Source organism: Pollicipes pollicipes, unplaced genomic scaffold (assembly GCF_011947565.3).
Source record: "Pollicipes pollicipes isolate AB1234 unplaced genomic scaffold, Ppol_2.1 Scaffold_4295;HRSCAF=5057_pilon_pilon_pilon, whole genome shotgun sequence".
Lineage (NCBI taxonomy): Eukaryota > Metazoa > Arthropoda > Thecostraca > Pollicipedomorpha > Pollicipedidae > Pollicipes > Pollicipes pollicipes.
The window spans coordinates 15,057,778-15,077,590 of record NW_023596461.1 but is presented as its reverse complement, the minus strand read 5'-3'; the positions used below and the strand labels follow the sequence as shown (position 1 = coordinate 15,077,590).

At 59.1% G+C, this 19,813-nt stretch overlaps 1 protein-coding gene across 2 annotated transcripts in view; it reads left to right on the top strand.

Moving 5' to 3' along the window:
* Nucleotides 1–19,813, top strand: part of LOC119096306 (rho guanine nucleotide exchange factor 10) — a 44,690-nt gene that overhangs the window by 14,203 nt on the left and 10,674 nt on the right. Inside the window, exons 1-2 of one of the 2 annotated variants that reach the window (XM_037219144.1) lie at nt 3,246–3,429; nt 8,176–8,368. In XM_037219144.1, the coding sequence (XP_037075039.1) occupies nt 3,327–3,429; nt 8,176–8,368 (296 nt within the window). In that variant the 5' untranslated portion in view covers nt 3,246–3,326. Of the gene's footprint in view, nt 1–3,245; nt 3,430–8,175; nt 8,369–19,813 lie in introns of those variants that run through there. The other variant, XM_037219143.1, reaches the window with a different exon arrangement.

The following is a 19,813-nucleotide window of genomic DNA, read 5'->3' as shown; positions in this document are numbered from 1 at the left end:
GGCCCAGCTCTGGGCAGACTGCCAGCTGGTGGCAGTCTGCTGGAGACGGCTGTGGACTCCTGGCGGACTGGACTCTGTCAGGGACTCCGACCAGGCCCAGCTCTGGGTAGACTGCCGGCTGGTGGCAGTCTACTGGAGACGGCTGTGGACTCCTGGCGGACTGGACTCTGTCAGGGACTCCGACCAGGCCCAGCTCTGGGCAGACTGCCGGCTGGCGGTAGTCAGCTGAAGACGGCTGTGGTGCGGTGCGGTAACCCCCATATGCAGCTGAAGATGGTGTGTGCGGACCTGCAGTGCTATTGGGAGAAAGTGATTGGATGACGAACTCGGATAGGAAAAAACTGTAGAGAGCTTGGCTACAAACGTCTGTGCTGTAGACCGATGACGAGTTAATTACGTGACGCAGGCAATGTGACGCAACACGATGGGCAACAAGACAATTGACATTGGCATTCCACTGAAATGGTGCTGTCACGTCTGTGTATCTTGGAAGGCGTGGACAAATGACATAGATGGGCAGTAAGTTTCATTAGCACTCTTGTCCGATCTTCGGCGCGCACAACGCTAACGTCCACGGCATCCAGTGTGGGAGGCCTGTCAGTAACCCCCATATGCTAGATGTGCCGATAGACCGTTTGACCATTTCGTGATAACCGTAAGGAAAATGTGAAAGACATTATGCTTGCGGAGTTTCCTACGCGTCGATGATATACATTTAGACACATGGACATACACATAAACATTATTACATTATTAATTATTACATATATTAAACACATAGACATTATCAGACGCATGATGAAGTCGATGATAGACATTTCCGAGCTTTGAAGTTGGCGATCCGGATCTCTGCGATGCGATTTCTTGCCGGGTCTTCCGTGAATCAGCTGGAGGCGGGAAACGCCTCATGCACTGCCAACATCACAGGACGCCCCAGGCGTGGCGGTTCTCCTTACTTATTAAATGCCTGACATGCGACGCCAATACCATTAGAGGCTAGTCAATATCACGAGCCAGTATCATCAATGCCACTAGCCAATATCATGGCGCAATCTTCGCGTTGCCGGCAGCTGCGGTATTCATAAGGCCTTATTGTCGTGCCGGCACGCGTGATATGTGCAGCCCGGCAATGGCTGCCTGACTTGCGTCGGACGCGCTAGATACGCGTCCAGGGGATTTCCGCGGTGCCCGACGAGCGGGGTGTGCCAGTTCTGAAGGGAACTGGCCGGCCGGCGTGTGACGTCATAGGACCCGTTGCTTTCCGAGCGCGCCGCTCCGTCCATACGTGCCGGCAGCGGGGTGCGGTGGTGAAAGCGGGCGGCCGGCTCTGCTTACATGCGCGCTGGGTCCGCGGGCGCGGGGCGTCAATAATCATGCCAGCGGTGGCGGGCTCAACTGACTCAATGCAGGCATTTTCGTGACGGCGCGGGTCACCCAAAAATCGCTGTGTTTGGAGGCGCAGCAGAAGCGCGATATCTTGGGGATATGACGGGCAGGACCTCTCCATGCAGTTTGCTCTAGCAGGCTCCGAAAAGCTGTCCTAACCGTGGGCGGGACGTTTGCAAAGCTTTGGACCGTCTTGTACTGTAAGTAGCGTGTGTGTTGAGATGATAATTAAGGTGAGAGTTTTTCAATTATTGGGAGAGGCACCAAGCTCCCCACAAGCCCCCCGGTTCCCACAGACATGCCTGTCCTGTTCTCAGGGCGCAGTAAATAATCAGTGAGATCATAAACAATGCGTATCATAATGACCCAATTTTCCCAGCACCGCTCAATACACCATTGAGACTGCCGTTTTCCGTATTGTCGGCCAACTTCAGCCACTCGGCGGCTGGCACCTCGTTCAGCAGGGCTCGGCGCCAGGCCGTCAGTGTTTGGTGAGTGATACGAACTGGAGACTGGTGCTTCAACAACGTGATGGATGGCAAAGGGCCAGTGACAGTCGGAAAGCTTGGAGGCACAGCAGTGGACTCTGGCACCCGTGGCTCGGCGGTGAACTCGGACGACCGGGCGAGTGGTAAACATGTAAGGCCTAAGGCATCTCGGGAACTACTGGGGCCATTCTGAAAAACCGAACGGCGTTCGACTTCTCTGGACGAGATCAACATCCCTGAAAAACATAATACAAAAATTGACGTTGGGGCAACATGGACGACCCCAGTGTAGGAGCAGTTATTTACTATTAGAGACAAAGTATGTAAGGCATTTTTGGTCTTTCACAGTTGTGACGTTAATGAACAGATTTCGATATGGCCAACAATGATGGATAGCTTATGATTTCAAAATGCGTATGCTGTGGCGGCCATCGTAATGAAGCGTAATGCAACCTTTCGCGTAACCCGCATGACCCTGCACGAGAGCCTGATAGAATGCAGCAACGCATTTATGCAACGGATTTTCCATCTCTTCAAGAAATTCATGCATATTCGAGGCAGAAAGGGACTTGATAATGGCGAGCACCGCCACCTTAAAGGTCAAGGGTTAGTTTCAGATGATCCTTGACTTCTCTTCACGGAAGCGTGCTGTGGCTGATTTCACATAGGCGAGCCTTTGGCTGCCCTCCAAGGCACGGGAACTCGCTCCACTGATACTCGATTTCCTCGGATCGCGGATGTAACGGTGCTACGAAATTGAGGCGTTCGATGCCAACCAATGTTTCCAGACAAGTCAAGCTCCATTGGTAGCCAAAAGCGCGCTCAACGAGTGGCTTGGCATCGACTAAAACGCATGAAAGAAGGACGTCTCATTTCGTGATGGTCAGTATCACACATTTAAATGTAGCGCTGGGAGACACCGGGAAATATTTGTGGGCTGTCTTGGGTGACGCTCCTGCTGGTTCCTAAACGGGTCGCTGGGGAGGGCGTCTATCAAGCTCACGAGACCTGGCCCCTTTCTCCTTAGGGCCGTGCGCGCGCGCCTGCTTGCAGTTCGGTGCTGTCCCGTGGCTCGGCGGGAGGCGTCACGTTCCACACACGGCACGTGCCACACGTCTCACACCCGCCCCTCCGCTCTCCGCATGGTCGCCGGCCCCAGCTCGATGTCAGCCGTCGTCCCCGGAGCCCGTTCTTCGCAGCCGGGGCGAGTCACATCTGGGCTCGCTCGCTGCGGCCGGCTGGGCAGCGGGTACCTTGAGCCGGTCGCTGGGGCGGGCGGGCGGCTGCCGGGAGCAGGCGGCGCGCCGGCGCCGACCGGCCGCCGCCGCCGCTGCCTCCGCCGCCGCAGCCGGCTCAGTCCGCGACCGGCCGACCGCGCGGCAGGTCCGCCGTGTCCGCGCGCTGTGTCCGCCGTGTCCGCTGTGTCCGCCGTGTCCGCTGTGTCCGCGGCCGATGCGCTCCCACCTGCCCGTGCGGCGAACGCTGAGCGCGCCAGAGGGCGTCCACCGCGCCTACCTGTCTCTGAGAGGGCGGCACGCGATGAAGCAGACCGCAGGTACGGGCGGTCCTCTGCGGCCGACGATGTCCACCGTTTTGTCCACATGTGTCTGGATGTGTCCACATGTGCTCGTATGTGTCCAGCTGTGTTCATATGTAACCCTCGGTATCCGTCTGTCCTGTCCTGTGTTGTCCTGTTTTTGCATCTCACTGCATTCACATGTGCCGATGTTGATCATCCTATGTATCCCAACGTGCTCGTCAGTATCCGCCGATGTCCAACCGTATCCAGTCGCATCCCACTGCGCCCATATGGATCCGCCTGCGTCCGCTTGTGTCCTCCCGTGTTCAGCCGTATCCTTAGTGTGCGTCTCGGTCCACCTGTACCCGAACGCATTTCTCTGTTCGCCTTCGTCTTTATACCACGTTGCTTGCATGTACCCGCCATCGCTGTAAATGTTCCGCTGCTTCAACAGCGTCTCAATGTATGTCGTCTGTGTTCTCCTGTGTCCACTTGCATCCGGTTGTACCTGGCGCGTCCGTCGGTGTACGTCGTTGTCCGCATGTGTCCTCCCGTATCTGTGTGTGGTCAGCCATGTTCGTCTGTGTCCTGTCGCTCTCGTCGTTATTCCGCTGCATTCGTCCGTGTCACCCCGTAATCTTCCCTGTCAGCCTGTGTGACGGCGTCAAACCGGGGCTTGTCGTATGTATCCTCCTGTGTCCGTGTGGGTGACGTCTGTGTCCGCCTGCATCCAACTGTGTCTCGCTATGTCCTGTCGGTGCACGGCTGTATAACGCTCTCTGCCTGTGTCCGCCCGTATGCATGCTTGGCTGTCTGAGTCCGCGTGTGTCCGTCTGTATCACACCGTGTCTGTCTGTGTCCATCTATCTCTCGTTGTTCATGCGGCTCGCACTTTGCCCGCTTGCACCCTGCTGTGCCGCTACGGTCTCAGATCTGGTCAATACCCGAGTAGTGGCTGAGATTTCCGGCCATGGCAGCACTGCAGCTCCTGCAGTCCGGGTGAACTCGCGTCGCCCTGTCTGCCCCGCTGAGCCCTCGCCCCGCTTCCCCATCGGCCAGGGAGTCCCCAGCTAATGCGCACTCCCCGCACGCCAACATTGCTTCGGTTAACTGCTTAGGCGTAAACTGCCGACCAGCGAGCGGCGCCGAACCACGAGATTGGTGGAGCGCCGCGTTACGTGCGCAGTACATTTTAGTCCGCACTGGGGTGTGGCGTGACCCAGTGGTGAGTGTCGAAAGGCCGTGTGTTCCGTATGTTCAGCATGGGTTAACATAGTCACGCTTATGGTAAGCACAGCCATCAACACGAAGGACATGACCTTTCGTTCTCAGTAAGTAATTAAGATACCAAAAAGCAGCTACAGTCGGTATGCGGGTGCCTACGTTGTTTCTTTGGTGACCTTCCAGTTGCATCATGCTACGGTTTATCCATCCTGACTGGGCAGAGACCGGTTATATGTGCGTTCTCGCTGTTCGTACTCTGTGTATCTCCGGACATTATGCATGATATGCTCATTGGGTATGCTGGGAATGGCTTGGCTGTGACGGTGGCTCGGCGGCAGCTGACGCACCGGGCGACGGCCGTGGCGTCGGGGCCCGCCCCGCCGGCGCCGGTCCAGCTTTGTGGAGGCGTCCCGGACCGGAGCCGGAGCCGGAGCCGCAGCCGTCGGCCTGTCCGACCGGTCGCCGCCACCGTTATCTCTCGCCGTCTGTGGGCGCAACAGAGATGCCCAAAGGCCAGCTGGCGTCACCCCGGGCCGGGGACCAGCCTCGAGGTGGAGATCGTGGGTGGCGCGACTCCCGGGGAGCGCGCGAACTCGCGGCACGTGGCTTTGATCCACGGTATCGGGGGGTGTATCACAGCGCGGTCCGTGGCCCCCTGACAGCGGGGCTGTTCCCGAACCACGTGGCGTAGGGCATCCCGGCGCGAATGCATCCCCGGCACTTGTCACCCGGTCCTCCCCGGCTGAGTCAATTCACGACTTGTCCGCGTGACTCCGAGCAGAGTCTATGTGACTGTCAGCACTGACAGCAGCGCGGCTGACTCAGGCGCTGCGGGGCCCTCCTGGCCTCAGGCGGGCCTCCCTCGCGCGCTGTGACCCCTCAAAATCCGCTGCGCATCGCCACGTGCTCGCCGACGTGCCGCAGCGGCGGCAGCGGCGGCACGTGTTGTGACGGCCGGCGCCCATATCGACCAGCTGGCTCTGACGTCAGGCGTCTCCGGTCGCGTCTGTGGCGCTCGGCGTCTGTGGCGCTCGGCGCGGCCGAGCCGCTCAATTGGTGTGCGACACACAAGGGCGGCGTGGCCGACGCCGTTGCGTCACGGCCCGTCAGCGGGCCGCCTGCAGCCCCGGTCCCCCACGCTCGCGCGCCGCCGCCACCTGCAACACGAGCCGGCCGCCGCTGCGCCAATTTGGCGGCCAGCTGCCGGCCGGCGGCGCCCCGACTGGCCGCCAGCGAGCGCTGGCTGCTCGGACGGGGTCACTGGAGTGCCACTGGCCTCTCGGACGGGGTTCACTGGAGTGCCGCTGGCTGCTCGGCAGGCCCCTGGAGTGCCTCTGGCCGTTTGCTTAGGCAACTGGAGTGCCGCTGGCTGCTCGGGCAAGTCACTGGAGTACCGCTTGCTGCTCGGGCAAGTCAATGGAGTACCGATGGCTGCTCAGGCAGGTCGCTGGAGTACAGCTGGCCGCTCTGTCAAGGAGTGGCTGTGGTCGCTTTGTCAGGTTACCGGAGTGGCTCGGTTCGCTGTCAGGCCGCTGAAGGGTCGCTGTCCTGTGCCTGGGGTGACGCCGTCTGCCATCCCTATGGACACTGTTTGACTGATGTCAGGACTGTACCCAGCTCTCCCGGCTAGGTCGGGGACCCGAAGCCGGACCGGAGCCGGACCGGAGCCGGACCGGAGCCGGACCGGAGCCGGACCAGAGCTGGCCGAATCGATTTGTGAATCCGGCGCCGAGCGGACGCTGTATAACTGATAGCATAACTAATATAACTAATATAGCATAGTATAACTAATGCCCCTGGCGTGCGGGAGGTCAGATCAGCGCACCGGTATTGGCGCCTCCTGTACTTTGAGAGGGATGGGGGCGGTGCCGAACTCTACTCAGAACACTTCAGCACCGACGGGTTACCCTAGTCATGACGCCGGTACCACTGGTTCTTACTCGCCCAGGGGACCGCGGCGCTAAAGCGCCGCACAATTTTTCGCGATGCGGTGCAACTGTGACTGGCCCAGTCTCAGACGAAGATGTTGTCCGAATTTGCGCGTGAAGCGAACTTTTTCTAAGCATGAGGGCCCCCCGTCGTTGAAAGCACGCGTGTTGCTGACGGAGATTTCTCGAGGGCTGTGTGTGCATGGTTGTGAAGGCTTCACTGCGGGCAATACGTTGAGCCCGAGGGCTGCGCGCTATGTTTGTGGATGACAAACACAGAAACCTTCACGAGTCACTGCGCGATGGAACATTTGTATGGGTGTTTCTTTGTGTGCCAATCACCTCGAGCCAGGTCGTAGATGCTCTTGGAGTGATGGGTGCGCTAGGGCCCACTGTTTTTTTCTGTTGGGTGGGAGTGCGGACAAACCCTTCAGTCCCAGTCTGGTAAGGTCGCAAAGTGCGCCATCCCGCAGCCCCACTGGTATTTCTCTCGTGGCGTTTTTTAACGTGTTGTTGTGCCAGCTGTGTGGCTGGATTAATGTTCAGTTTGGCTGATGTTGATGAATGGGCCCACGGACTTTGACCACAGCCGCACATGGGTGAGTGGCAACCGCACAAGAGGCTGAGCCTGCTTTGCGGCGGGCATGCAGACGGGCGTGGGGGACGGGGGCGTACTGTTGTCCACCCCAGACCAGACCAGGCCTCCGTTTCGTGACAAGACCATTCGCCTGGACTTTTATGCGGAGAACACCCCCAAAAAGGCCAGTTTTGTGGAAGGTTTGGCTGTTTGCCTTTCGTGCAGGTCCCTCGGTTGATTTAGCGCAATGATAACACAGCGGTTCCCGGCCGGCCATGCAGGAGCCAGCCATCTTTTCAAAGTTCACTGGCTTTGATCTGCTAGCTTCACCAACAACACTGAATTTGGGTTTCATTTTTTTCTGTATTAAGTATAAGGCCTGTTGTGTAAAACCACATATGACTTTGTCGGGCGTGTTTGCTGCCAGAATTTTATTTGACTTCTGTGCGCTTCCCTAGTGCGGTATGCTTGCATGTCATGTACCCACTCAAACGTTGAATGCACATGCCTTTGTCACTTCACTCCCTCCTTAAGATTTCGTCTGTTTCGTGTGAAAAAGATAGTGATAACAGGTGCGATGCTGTGCCACTTCACATGATTCCAAAATAGACCTGGTTATCCGGGTCAAGGAACAGCAATGTTTAGACGATCTCGAGACATTAAAACTCTTGTCTTTGTGTGACTCATCGTTCAGCACCGAATTACCTCATATTTAGGAACGAAGCAGCCCGGCAGGATCAGTGCCCGTCTCGCCAAGAGCTGGCAGGCACGTCGGCCTCCGATCTGGAGATCGCCTCCAGGAGTGCATGAGTGCTTCGAACCACTACACTGCAGCTTCTCACAAGGAATGCCACACTTGCCAAACTCCAAGGCCCGCTTGCAGGAAATTTGCCACGATGCCCACACGGCGGATGCTCCCACACTTGTTCGCGATCCAGTGCCGCGCCGCCGAGCGTCAACCGGCAGCGGCCCCTGACCTGACCTGACCTGATCTGATCTGACCTGACCTGACCTGATCCGACCCGATCTGACCCGTCTCGCCGGCTCTTGCAGACGCGGTGCGCCCCGTCCCCGGCGCGTGGGACGACGCCACCATCTACGAGGACATAGACGAGGTGGGCGACGACGGCACGCCATTCAGCTCCGACCGGCTGGAAGTGCGCCGCCAGCTCAGCTCCGACAGCTCATGGAGCGAGGAGTTCGAGTCGATGTCGGAGCCGGATGAGCCGCCGGCGCCCGCCGACAAGTGAGTACCCCAGCCTGTCGGCGCGCCCGCCGGCAAGTGAGCACCCCAGCCTGTCGGCGCGCCCGTTGGACGCTTCGCAACACGCCGCCGGGATTTTTGGTGGCTTCGTAGAGCTCACGAGGATATATCGGTGGCTAATAAGCTCACGCCTTACGCTGTTTCTTCTAAGCCTCATTGTTGGCGAGCCGGACGGCGGTCAGCTGGTAACAGCACCCGGCCGGTGGTTCGCTGTGGTGCTGACGTCACCCGGTGGTCAGGCCGACACTCCAACGGCGCCCGTCCCAGGGCACCGCTCAGGGCATCTTGCTCCGCCGGAATTGGACGGAGCGCTCGGAATGTGAATTGAATGCTATAGCGACCAAATGTGACATTGACACATCGCCAAGCCGCGCTCAAATCCTCCTGCGGGCTTATGACGTCACCTGTGATGTCAGAAGTACTTAAGCTCGTAAAGCTCTTAAGTCGACATGCTCCGTGCGCCTTCGTGTTATCGGTACCTGTTACTGGCGGAGGAGAATTTCTAGGAAAACCACACAGCATAGCCCGATATGGATGAACCCGTGCTGATTTGGCTCTTGGGGCATGTCAGCACTGAGGATCTGTGGGTCGCTTAGTTGTTCTCGTTGCTGCAGTCTCGGTTTAATGTAATATCAAGTATGTTAATGCCCAACCATTTGCACAAAGTGTGAATGTAATCCCCCATTTACACTCATGGCTTCGCCTTACGGCATTCGGGCTCCGTCATGGAGCACAATAGAGCTAAAATACAGTCATGGGGCAGCCGTGACCTTTCCCCGCGGTGTTGACAAGTCGTCCTAGCAGAAGGTAGGCCTTTAAGAAAACGGGTCACGTCTAGATGGCTGCTTTCAGGTATATCAGTATATCATGAATTGCCGGGAGATAAAGCTGTCAGCTGGTGCGCGTCGCTGCTGGGAACTCGTACAGCATTTATTTGGCGCACTTTCGTGGCCACATACTTGCCCAGAGGGCCCTGCTGCCCCCCCCCCCCCCCCCCCCCCCCCAGTGTGCAGTACGACGCTCGTTAGGATTCGTTCGTCCTTGCTTGGTTTCGCTGCTGATATGAAGCATATGGTTTGGTGTTTTCCTGAATTAAAAGACAAAGCGCAAAGAAAACGCAACATCTGCCTGACATTTCCGCGCAGCGAAACTACCATATAGGTCTAGGAAAATCACACGGGGATTTTTGTCTGCATAAGTTGCATGGATTGGATGCTTCCTAAGCCTGGATGACATCCTTAGACTTTGTGTGATTGTTTGCATCGTCAGCGAATCAACAGAATCAAGTTGTGCTTTCCTCGCAAACCAGATCCTTTCCATGCTTGACGGATGTATTGCAGGCCGACAAGGTCTCTATTAAAAAGTTTGATTCACGCACAGGTGCTCCTCGGAAGCTGTGTTCCAAATCCATGGCATGCTTTGCACACAACATTCGGTGTGTTCAGTCCTTGTTTCCTCATTAAAGGGAATTATAAAACTAGCCGGCAAACATGGAATAATTATGACAAACTAGCCGTACAGAATGGCCAGCGCGGCGGACGGGCTGCGGACGGGACCCACTTGTAGTATTCCAACTTGTCGATAGGTGTGCTTATGGGTACGTTGTTTGCATAACCTAATGCTCTCGTGGTTGTGCCCTTTCTCGTGGTATTTTTGCATATTTGTCCGTGATTTTGCGTTGTTTACTTGCATTCACATATTTCGTCGTCCTAATGCGTACCACTGTCTAAATTCCTGTATTATGCAGCACAAAACGTGATTCGTGTTCGAAACACGCGCTGAACGCATTGTAGTGGTCAACAGCCTACTGAGGTACGTTGGCGCCAGCAGTTGTGCAAACGCACGCCAAACACAAAGAACTGGATGGTCATATTTTTCTTGGCCTTGGGCTTCACATGGCCAATGGGGTGACAGTGTTTGTGTGACACTTCTGTCACGTCATGCACGCCTGGCTGATCTTGAAATAGGTGGCGCGAAACAGCTTATAAGTTCGCGGGCGTTAAGCTCAGAAACCAGAAAGTTTTATCTCTTAGAAATGACAGGGCTGTGAACTGCACTGATTCTCCAAAATGGGTATATCATTTGAAAACCTCATACAAATATGAAATACTGCCATCAATACCCAATACTATGTCAGCAGGAAAGCACTTTCTGAGGACGATATTACTGTTTGTAGCAGGAAATCGTCTGGGTGCTTTGCCTGAATGCATGGTGGTGACACCATACCGGGAAAAGCGCGTGTAGCTGTTATTGCCCGCGTTCTGTAACAAACACTCGAGCGCTGGGTTATTTTGGCGCCCTCTATGCCCACCGGAGGCGGCAGGACGCACGGAGACACTCTCTCGAGGTGGTGATGAAAAGACGAAGGTATGCAGATGAAGGACAAAGAAAGGCGTGATTGGAATAAAAATGGACCTCCCTATTCTTGGAGCCATCTAGACCATGTGTATCACAGACTATGTGAACGTGCGCACTTAGTGATGGTAGAGGGGTCGCCGCCTCCCCAACAACTATCTCAAAGATCTGCCCTCTTCAGCCAAGTGATTCCAAGGAGGCATACGCTGTCATACCCCTTTAAGGTGCGCCTTTGATAAAAGCTGCCGCCAGTGGTGGGTGGATATATTTTGCATGCAAAATGTCCTTCAGAAGGAGTCGCATGACCTGACGGCCAATAAATCGATGCTGCTCCGCTGCCAGAGCCCAGCCCATCCAGGTGAAAACCTCTGAAAGGTCACGGGCTGCGCCTCGTTGCGTCCCGACGCGCCGAGTTTGAATGTTCGAGTCGCCTCTCGCGCCGAGGCTGGATTCCGTTCTGCGCGCCGCGGAGTGCGGCTTCCGCTGAGCCGGCGCTACGTCTCTCTTTCCCTCCTCTGACATCACCGGCGCAGGCATGCACATACCTACATCGCGGACGGGGCATGCAGGACTGTGACGGACGCCGGTCGGCCTTGGGGCATGGTTTTGCTCGTGGCGTGGCACGGCAGCGCTGCGGTCGCCGCCAGGTCCGCGGGGTGGACGCGCTCCGCACACTGGCGCCGGCTGCAGACCTCCGACGGTTTACAGCCCCCACAATGGCGTGGCCCGCCAGCGGATCGTCTTGCTGGTTTTTGCCCCGTGTTTTCAGCGTGGGTTCGGAATGTGCCTTCACTTAACTTGCAAACGCAAACTGGAAAGAGAGGCTTTGATTGAAAACCATTCGGCAAGCTGACGCCTACGCGTCTGACCTGTATCGCCGTACAAGTGCGGCGTCGTGTCAAGCGTGCGTCCGTTTTCCAGATGGTGAGCAGCGTTACGTGAGTGAGCGGTGCACGTTCAAAACCCATTCAGTTGCTTCTGCGGTAGCCACGGTGCATCTACGGAGAAGCCGAGCGAGTTCCAAGTTGCCACCGGTTTCCGCAAAGGCCTGTTTTCACAGTTGAGATCTTGAAAACCCACCGTCCGTTGCAGTACTGAGAGCATGACATCCGTTTTGCCGTTGTGGTTTGAGAGGCGCTCTCACGTGGGCGTGTAGTGAGGCTCATAACGAGGCGCACAACGGGAGCCCCTCCCACTGGGGCGCAAAAGCAACGAAGCCGTTGGCGGTGCGGGGTAAAATTTCTGCCCAGCAGGCGTCCGCTTATTATTTTTGTACTGCCCGGGCGTGGCGAGAGGCGGCAGTGGAGTGGAGGACCAGAGAACACTACCATCTAAGCGGTCACCGGGGCAGACTGCCGCCCAGCCGGACCAGAGCGGCTGGCTGAGCAGACCACCGCTTGAGCCCGTCCGCCTGACCAGAGCGACTGGCAGAGCAGACCACCGTCTGAGCGGTTACCTGCGCAGACTGCCGTCCAGCCTGACCAGAGCAGCTGGCTGAGCAGACCACCGCTTGAGCCCGTCCGCCTGACCAGAGCAGCTGACTGAGCAGACCACCGTCTTAGCGGTTACCTGGGCAGACTGCCGCCCGCCTAACCAGAGCGGCTGGCAGAGCAGACCACCGCCTGAGCGGTTACCGGGGCAGACTGCCGTCCGCCCGACCAGAGCGGCTGGCAGAGCAGACCACCGCCTGGTTGGTATCGACCGACCGGCAGCTCGCAGCTGCTGCAGCGTCAGCCGCTGTGACCGACCGGACTGTGGGTCGGGGAGAGGGGGGCGGGGGCGGCTGTGGTCCGCGCTGGAACGTCGCGTCCGGGTGCTGTCGGGATGCTCGTGCTCCCACTCCCTTGACACGGTGGGCCGACGTGCGCTGGTGACCGGGGTGCGCCGGTGATGGCGGAAGACGAGCCGTGCCGGACGTGTCGGCGGGACGGCGACCGTGCGGTGTGCGGTGCGCGGTGTGCGGTGTGCGGGGTGCGGGGTGCGGGGGCCTGCAGGTGACGGGCGAGCGCCGCCCGCCGCGCGGCCCTGACCGGCGCGGCTGTCCGCCCGGATCGGTCGGTCCAGACGCAGGGCGCCGGCGCGACGGACCGGCTCATCGGCCGTAAGACCGGGCCGTGGCCTCCGCCCGTCGCAGCTGGGATTGCAGGACGTTTGACAGCTGCCCTTGTCGGGATTCTAATTTGAAGACGCCTTGTATGCCGTGAAAAATGGTCGAGTCCGTCATGTTTGGAATGGTTGTCGTACTGTGTGCGTGTTAAGACGCCGGAAGAACACTGCTACTTGTTTTGGAGAGATGTACCATTTGTCTCCCCAGCTTTGAAATTATTGGTCGGCTTAGAAGAAATGCATCACATTGAATCGTCTTTATTCATTACGGTACAGGCTTTCTCAGCAACTTGGTTCTCGAAATATACGGTGTTTATCAACATTGCCTCCCGTTAATCCAAGTCTGATGCCGTATTATCTGTTTCGGAGTGCGCTTTTAGAACCGTGGTTGTATTCAGGCGCTGCTACATACGCATTCTGCGTACTGCCTCCCCTGTCGCTTCAAGGTATCACACGTCAGTGAAATCGAATGTCGTGGAAGCTACAAGTTTACTTACAACTTCCTTGAACACCTGGAGCCACCCACTGCTCGCCGCTGGAATCCTGATTTCTTCCCGTTATGTCGAGTGGTGATGATGCAAGTTGGGTAAATATCTCCATCGTCAGCCATTGTAGAGCATATTAGCAACGATTATTCATCAGCAGCTTGGAATGTATCACGCTACACATAATCTGTCATGACGGCGGGCTCAGACAGCCATGATCCCCCTCCTCCCCCCCCCCCCCTCCCGCCTCATTCACCCTCCTCCTACGGCACGGCCAATAAGTCACTCTGCACGGCCGGTCCCCTGCCAGCGCCGCCTGAAGTACAATACCGTTCCAGGTACGCAGCGCCGCCCGGCCGGCCCGCCGCGTCGGTGTCCCGAAGCCCGTAAATGTGGGCCTGGCCGCCGGGCGGCGCTGCGGGCGGCCCGCCGAGCCGGCCCGGGCCAGCCTACGTCAGAGGGCCTCGAGCCGGAGCCGGCCGTACCGGGAACCTCCCACACGGCGACCGCAGAGGGCGGCGCGCCAGGTGACGCGGCGGCCGCCCGCTCAGCGCCGGGTGCTCGGGAGCGCACGCTGCCCACAGCTGTGACCCGCGGCGCGGTCACCAGCGGCCCGGCGGCGCGGTCACGTCCAGTGACCCGCGGCGTGGTCACCTCCTGTGACCCGCGGCACGGTCACCTTGCGTGACCCGCAGCACGGTCGCCTGATGTGGCCCGCGGCTCGGTCACCTCTTGTGACCTGCGGCGCGGTTACCTCCTGTGACCCGCGGCGCGGTCACTTCCAGTGACCTACGGCACGGTCACATATGGCCCGGCGGTGCGGTCACCGGGAGCCCTGGAAGGACAAGCAGCGGCAGTGCAGTTTTTGTAAACACCAGTTTTGGACGTTGGGATTCAGGGGGGTGTTTCCGCGCGTGTGTGTTGGGTCCTGCTGAAGCTCACTGCTGTCTCAACGTTGCCTAGTTTGGATTTCCCCAAAAAGCATCGACGTTCATGCGTGTATATGACGCGTGCCTACGGCCTAACACGAGCACCGCCCGCGCCATGTGAGATCCAGAGCTCAGACAGGTGTCGTCACCTGGCCTCCTATCAAGTGTTGGACATATACACATTCGGTGGATACACTGGCGCTTATGCATACGTGAGGTGTTGATAATAAACATTTAAAATCACATTTCGCTCATCCATCTCACACTAGTCTACCAGCGGCGATGTACAAAGTCAGCCTCTTGCTTGTAAACGGCGACAAAGTGGCGCAATCCTGTTTACCTTGGGTGGTGCAGTGGGGCGGGGAGGGGAGACAGGACCACGTCGAGCGCGTCAGCTGAGCGAGCGCCCAGCTGGAAAGGACTCGCAGCGGTGTGGGACGACCGGGAGGGTGCAGGCTCCCCTCGCCCACTCCACACCCGCCCAGTCGGCGCCGCCGCTGGTCTGCGTCGGTGGCGACGGGGCTCGTGTCCCCCCCCCCCCCACACGCACACACGCACCGCCGCCGCCGCCGCCGAGACCCTGACCCGGTTCCGCGGGGACCCTGACCGTAACGCCCCGGCGTGCCGCGGCGGCGCAGCCGGGCGCCGGCTGGCGTCCGCCCGCTCGACAATCGCCACTGGCTTCTCCGAACTGGTCCCTGACGGACGTCTGAATGAAAGAGAGCTTTCTCCGCATCTGTCGCCGCCCCGCGCGGCCACGGGACGTTAGCTCTCCGCTCACGCATGGGCCCGCCGTCCGTGGCATGTCCGCGGAATGTTGCCGAGCGTGCCGGCCGTGACAGCCGTATGTAAGTCCGGCCCCGCCTGCCGGCCGGTAGCGGTCCCTCATGAGGGACGCCGCGCGACGTCCAGGCGGCCCGCCGGCGCTGCGTGCCGCCGCGGCGCCTGGTGCGGCGAGCTTTGACCCTGCGGTCGGCGCCGCCCGAAGCCGTCAGCGTGCTGGACGTTTGGCTGACGGGCTTTTTCAGGTCACGGCTAGCTCTGACAGCATCGGGCGCGGAAGCCTGCCGGGGAAGCCACGTCCCTTCTGCCCCTGTCAGGCCTGATGACAAACGTCATGCGCCGCCGCCGGTGCCATATATGGCGTGCTGCAAGCGTTGAGGACTACAGACCACCTGCGACAGATATGCCGGCTCATTTCCGTTACTTTCCTTCCCGGTTTTATGTAGATACAACAGTCTGAGCTTCAGTTTCATGGCCATGAAATGCAATTAAATTTTGTCATTTGTAATGCGAATACGAAACGTTTTTCCTTGTCAACTATTTTTTATGAGCAGTAGCATATCTACGAGCTTCAGCATCGACAGTATGAGCATGCTTGGCCCAGTAGATCTTTTGAAAACATCGGTCTTGTGGTGGCCGCGGAACATCCCTCTCGCGGCCCACGCCAGCGTATGTCGTCTGACCTGACCTCGTGACAGCCCCCCCCCCCCCCCCGGCACACTCCGCCACTGCCGCGTCTTTGCGAGCGTCCTGCGACACCATTGCTGGCCGTCCGTGCGTTGCGGCACACCCCTCTGTCAGAGCCTAGCGGTGGTGAGCGGCGCCCGGGACAGGCAGGCCGATCTGAGGGGACCGCAGCGCTGCCGTGGTCCTAGTTCAGTGTTCTCCCCGGCGCGGGTGGTCTCTGAGGGAGACCGCAGCGCTGCCGTGGTCCTAGTTCGGTGCTCTCCCCGGCGCGGGCGGCCTCTGAGGGGGACCACAGCGCTGCCGTGGTCCTAGTTCGGTGTTCTCCCCGGCACGGGCGGTCTCTGAGGGGGACCACAGCGCTGCCGTGGTCCTAGTTCGGTGTTCTCCCCGGCACGGGCGGTCTCTGAGGTGGACCACAGCGCTGCCGTGGTCCCAGTTCGGTGCTCTCCCCGGCGCGGGCGGCCTCTGAGGTGGACCACAGTGCTGCCGTGGTCCCAGCTCAGTGCTCTCCCCGGCGCGGGCGGCCTCTGAGGGAGACCACAGCGCTGCCGTGGTCCCAGTTCGATGCTCTCCCCGGCGCGGGCGGCCTCTGAGGTGGACCACAGTGCTGCCGTGGTCCCAGCTCAGTGCTCTCCCCGGCGCGGGCGGCCTCTGAGGGGGACCGCAGCGCTGCCGTGGTCCCAGTTCGATGCTCTCCCCGGCGCGAGCGGCCACCGGCACCCGGACTTGGTCGCCTGTGTGGCGCCATGGCATCGATCCATGCGCAATGAGCACCCGTGCTGTGCCCGCAAGAGAGGCCTCCGCCGGCGGCCGCCGACTGAAGCCGGTCAAGCTCGTACCGGGGCACGGGTCCGAATGAGAATTGGATCCATGGGGAAGACTCTTGGTCTCAATGAATGGGACCCGGCCGCGGCGGAACTGCGCTGCTTATTGGATTACGCTGGCAGTGGATGTCCTGTAACTGATGGAAAGGCTGCATATTGCAACATTGGGGTTTTAACCTTTTGCGTCGGAGTCCGGTTTTACCGTAGGCTTATATGCTTGCATAGCGAATCACAAGTTGAAGAAGGAAGTTTCGAAGCGAAAGACTATTTAATTCACTGCTTTTTCGAATGATATGTAACAATCAGCATGCATCGGAATCTCTGCGTTTGGCCGTCGTTTGTTTGGCCGTGCTTTCCGTTGAGATGAACCATCAAGAAAACAGTTGCCAAACAAACTATGCGAACGAATCTTTCATCACGATGCGTGCGCACCATTTATACCAGTTCTTTCAGGGCTCCCTTGATAAGCATGTTAGATGTCACTGTCTGTTAAGGAGCACAGATACATCTTTCCTTCTTCCCCGGAGGCCGTCGTCCTGACTACTTGCACGTCTGTGTTGTACCACCGCCACCAGCGCTGACAGCCCAGGCATCTCGGTGACCGAGCGAACAACGGCAACATCTATCATCCTTGCATGTGCTCGCTCCGAGCTCAGGAAGCGGCCCCAATCCATCTTCCCCCGCTGGTGACTGCCACTGATGCCGTCTTCCGAGCCGGCGATATATGTGGCCGCAGCCTCTCCCCAGCGACCCCGTAAGTCCGTTTCTTGAAACACACGGTGCGGACTAACCGCGCTTGCCATGGGGAGGGAGAGCCGTGGCATTCCTGTCCTCACGGCCGTGCAGTGCGGCAGCTGCTTCTGCTGATCGGAGCGGGTGTTCCACTGAGTAGCCGCCGGCGCCGCTGGCAGCCGTGGGACGCTGGCACCGGCGCCTGTTTGCTCTGGCTGCCGGCTGTGACCTGCGGGCATGCCGCGGACGAAACGCTCGCGTGTCGCCGCCCAGGACGTGGGACGGCCGGCCAAACTTGGACCGATCTGGCAGACGTGGACGGCGCCGAGTCGCGCTCCGGAACCGTGGGACTGGCGCCGGGGCGTCGGACGGCCGCGGCCGCGCCCTGTGTGGGGCACGTGTGGGGATGGGGGAGGAGCCGGGCTGGCGGCGGCGGCAGCACGCGGCGTGGGGCCACCGACGGGGCAGCCGCGGTGTCAACTGGCGTCAGTTGACGTCAGCTGTCACGCTTCGCTCTGGACGTACCGACTGGTAACTGGTGTTAAGGCCGACCCCGAGCTTTGTCCTGGCTTCCCGTCGGCCCGCTGCTGGGCCGGCCACCTGAGCTAGCAGCTGGGCTGGGCCCTCGCCCGTCAGCTGGGCTGGCCTTCGGCCCTCGCTACGGGGCTGCTGTGCCGGCCCTCGGCCTTCAGGTGGGCCGATCCTCAGCCCTCGCTGCTGGGCTGGCCTCCGGCCGCCAGCTGGGCCGGCCCTGAGCTGTCAGTTGTGCCGAAGCGGTGCCGACCGCGAGGTCTCGGCCCGAGTGGAGGGCAGCCAGGGCTCTGTCAGCCGGGGCCGACGCTGCGGTGTCTTTGAACTGGGGCTGGCAGCGCGCCGCCGCTCTGGGGACCGCCCACTGACCAGTCGCGTGTCGCCAGCACTCGGCACACGCACAGCCAGCCGCGGAGCGCTGTCAGCCGGGTCAGCCAGCGCACGCGCGAGACAGGCCAGACGCACACGCCGATAAGGTAGTCGCTAAGCACAGACGGCACGCTGCAGCTGATCTGTCAGCACCAGGAATGTTCAGCATTCCTCGTGTTTTGCTGGTGGGAAAGCAGTCCTAAGCGTGGACTGGCACCACAATGACACCACAATGCAGTGCTGTTATGTTATTGAGAACGGAACTTGAACGACAGCGTGACCCTCCAACGTTTATGTTGAGTTCCTCCATGGACTCAGCCATAGAAAGGAGAGTCGGAGGGACAAGTCCGCCTTACTTTTCCAAATTGAGTGTTATGCCTTTGACATTGAATGGAACGGAACGGCCTAAACGGTATGTTAGAAAGTGGTGTTAGCGACTTTGTGACGGAGCCACGTAGGTGTTTGCTCCCTTTGCAGAAGGGTAATGTCGACACGTGATTTTAGCTCATTTTTGACAGAGTTCCGGGATGCCCTCAGCCTCGCTTCAACCCCTTCTCCTTTTCGACGCGATGTAGCTTCAGTCCGATTATATAGCTCAGCTTCAGTCCTCCCCAGCCCATACCAAGCCTGGCTCCAGCTGAACCACAATGCGACTTAAGCTCGGCTTTAGCACAATTCCAGCTCAGTTACAACCTAGCTCCAGCCCAGCTCCAGCCCAGTTCCAGCCCATCTCTAGCCAGGATCCATCCCAGCCCAACTCAGTCCCAACACAGCTCCAGCCCAGCTCCAACTCAGTTCCAGCCCAGCTTCAACCCAGCTCCGACTCAGCTCCATCCCAGCTCCAACTCCAGTGCCTGACTCCAGTGCCTGCCCTGACTCCAGACTGCCCTGATTCCAGCCTGCCCGAACTGCAGCTGTTCTGAGCCGCCCTGCATGTTCCAGCCTGGCATACCCCTGCTCAGTATGTATGGAGCCACGGTACAGGCAGCGGCCGCGCCTGCCCTTCTCCGCTTTAGTTCCTTGCCGTCGGCCGCCGTGGCGGGGTCGGGGCCCCACCGTCCTCCGCTTTAGTGCCCTGTCGGCCGCTGCGCCGGGCTCGGAGCCAGCCGGTGGACCAGCTGGTCGGTGACGATTGGGCCACATCGGGCAGACGGGAGCGGATTTTGGAAAGCAGCCGACATGTCTGAAGCTGTAATTCTCATAGCTGTGTTTGAGCCACGCATTGCCTCCTTAGCCACCAATGATCTTCCCACTCATTTCCGCGCATGGTTCTTCGTGATAGATCTATTCTTAATCCGCCTTTTGAACTGAACGTGTTCCTCACCAGAGCTTGAACTCGTTCGCTAAGCGGATGTCATGTTTACGTTTCCCGTCATCGTGGCCCGTCTGAGGTGGTCAAGTGCCATCAGCAGGCCCTTCAAAGTCTCGATGTTTCACCGCGTCACTGTCTCAACGCGTGCCTATCCGGCTTCTGATCGATGCACACCGTTGAGAGCCAAACGCGCCGCGCGCCATTCATCGGGCGGATCTAATAAGGGCGCCACAAACGCCCACCTGGCGCAGTCTGACGTCATGCCCTGACGTCAGCGGTAGAATGGCTGGCTGGCCGCGCCTCGGTGATTCCGG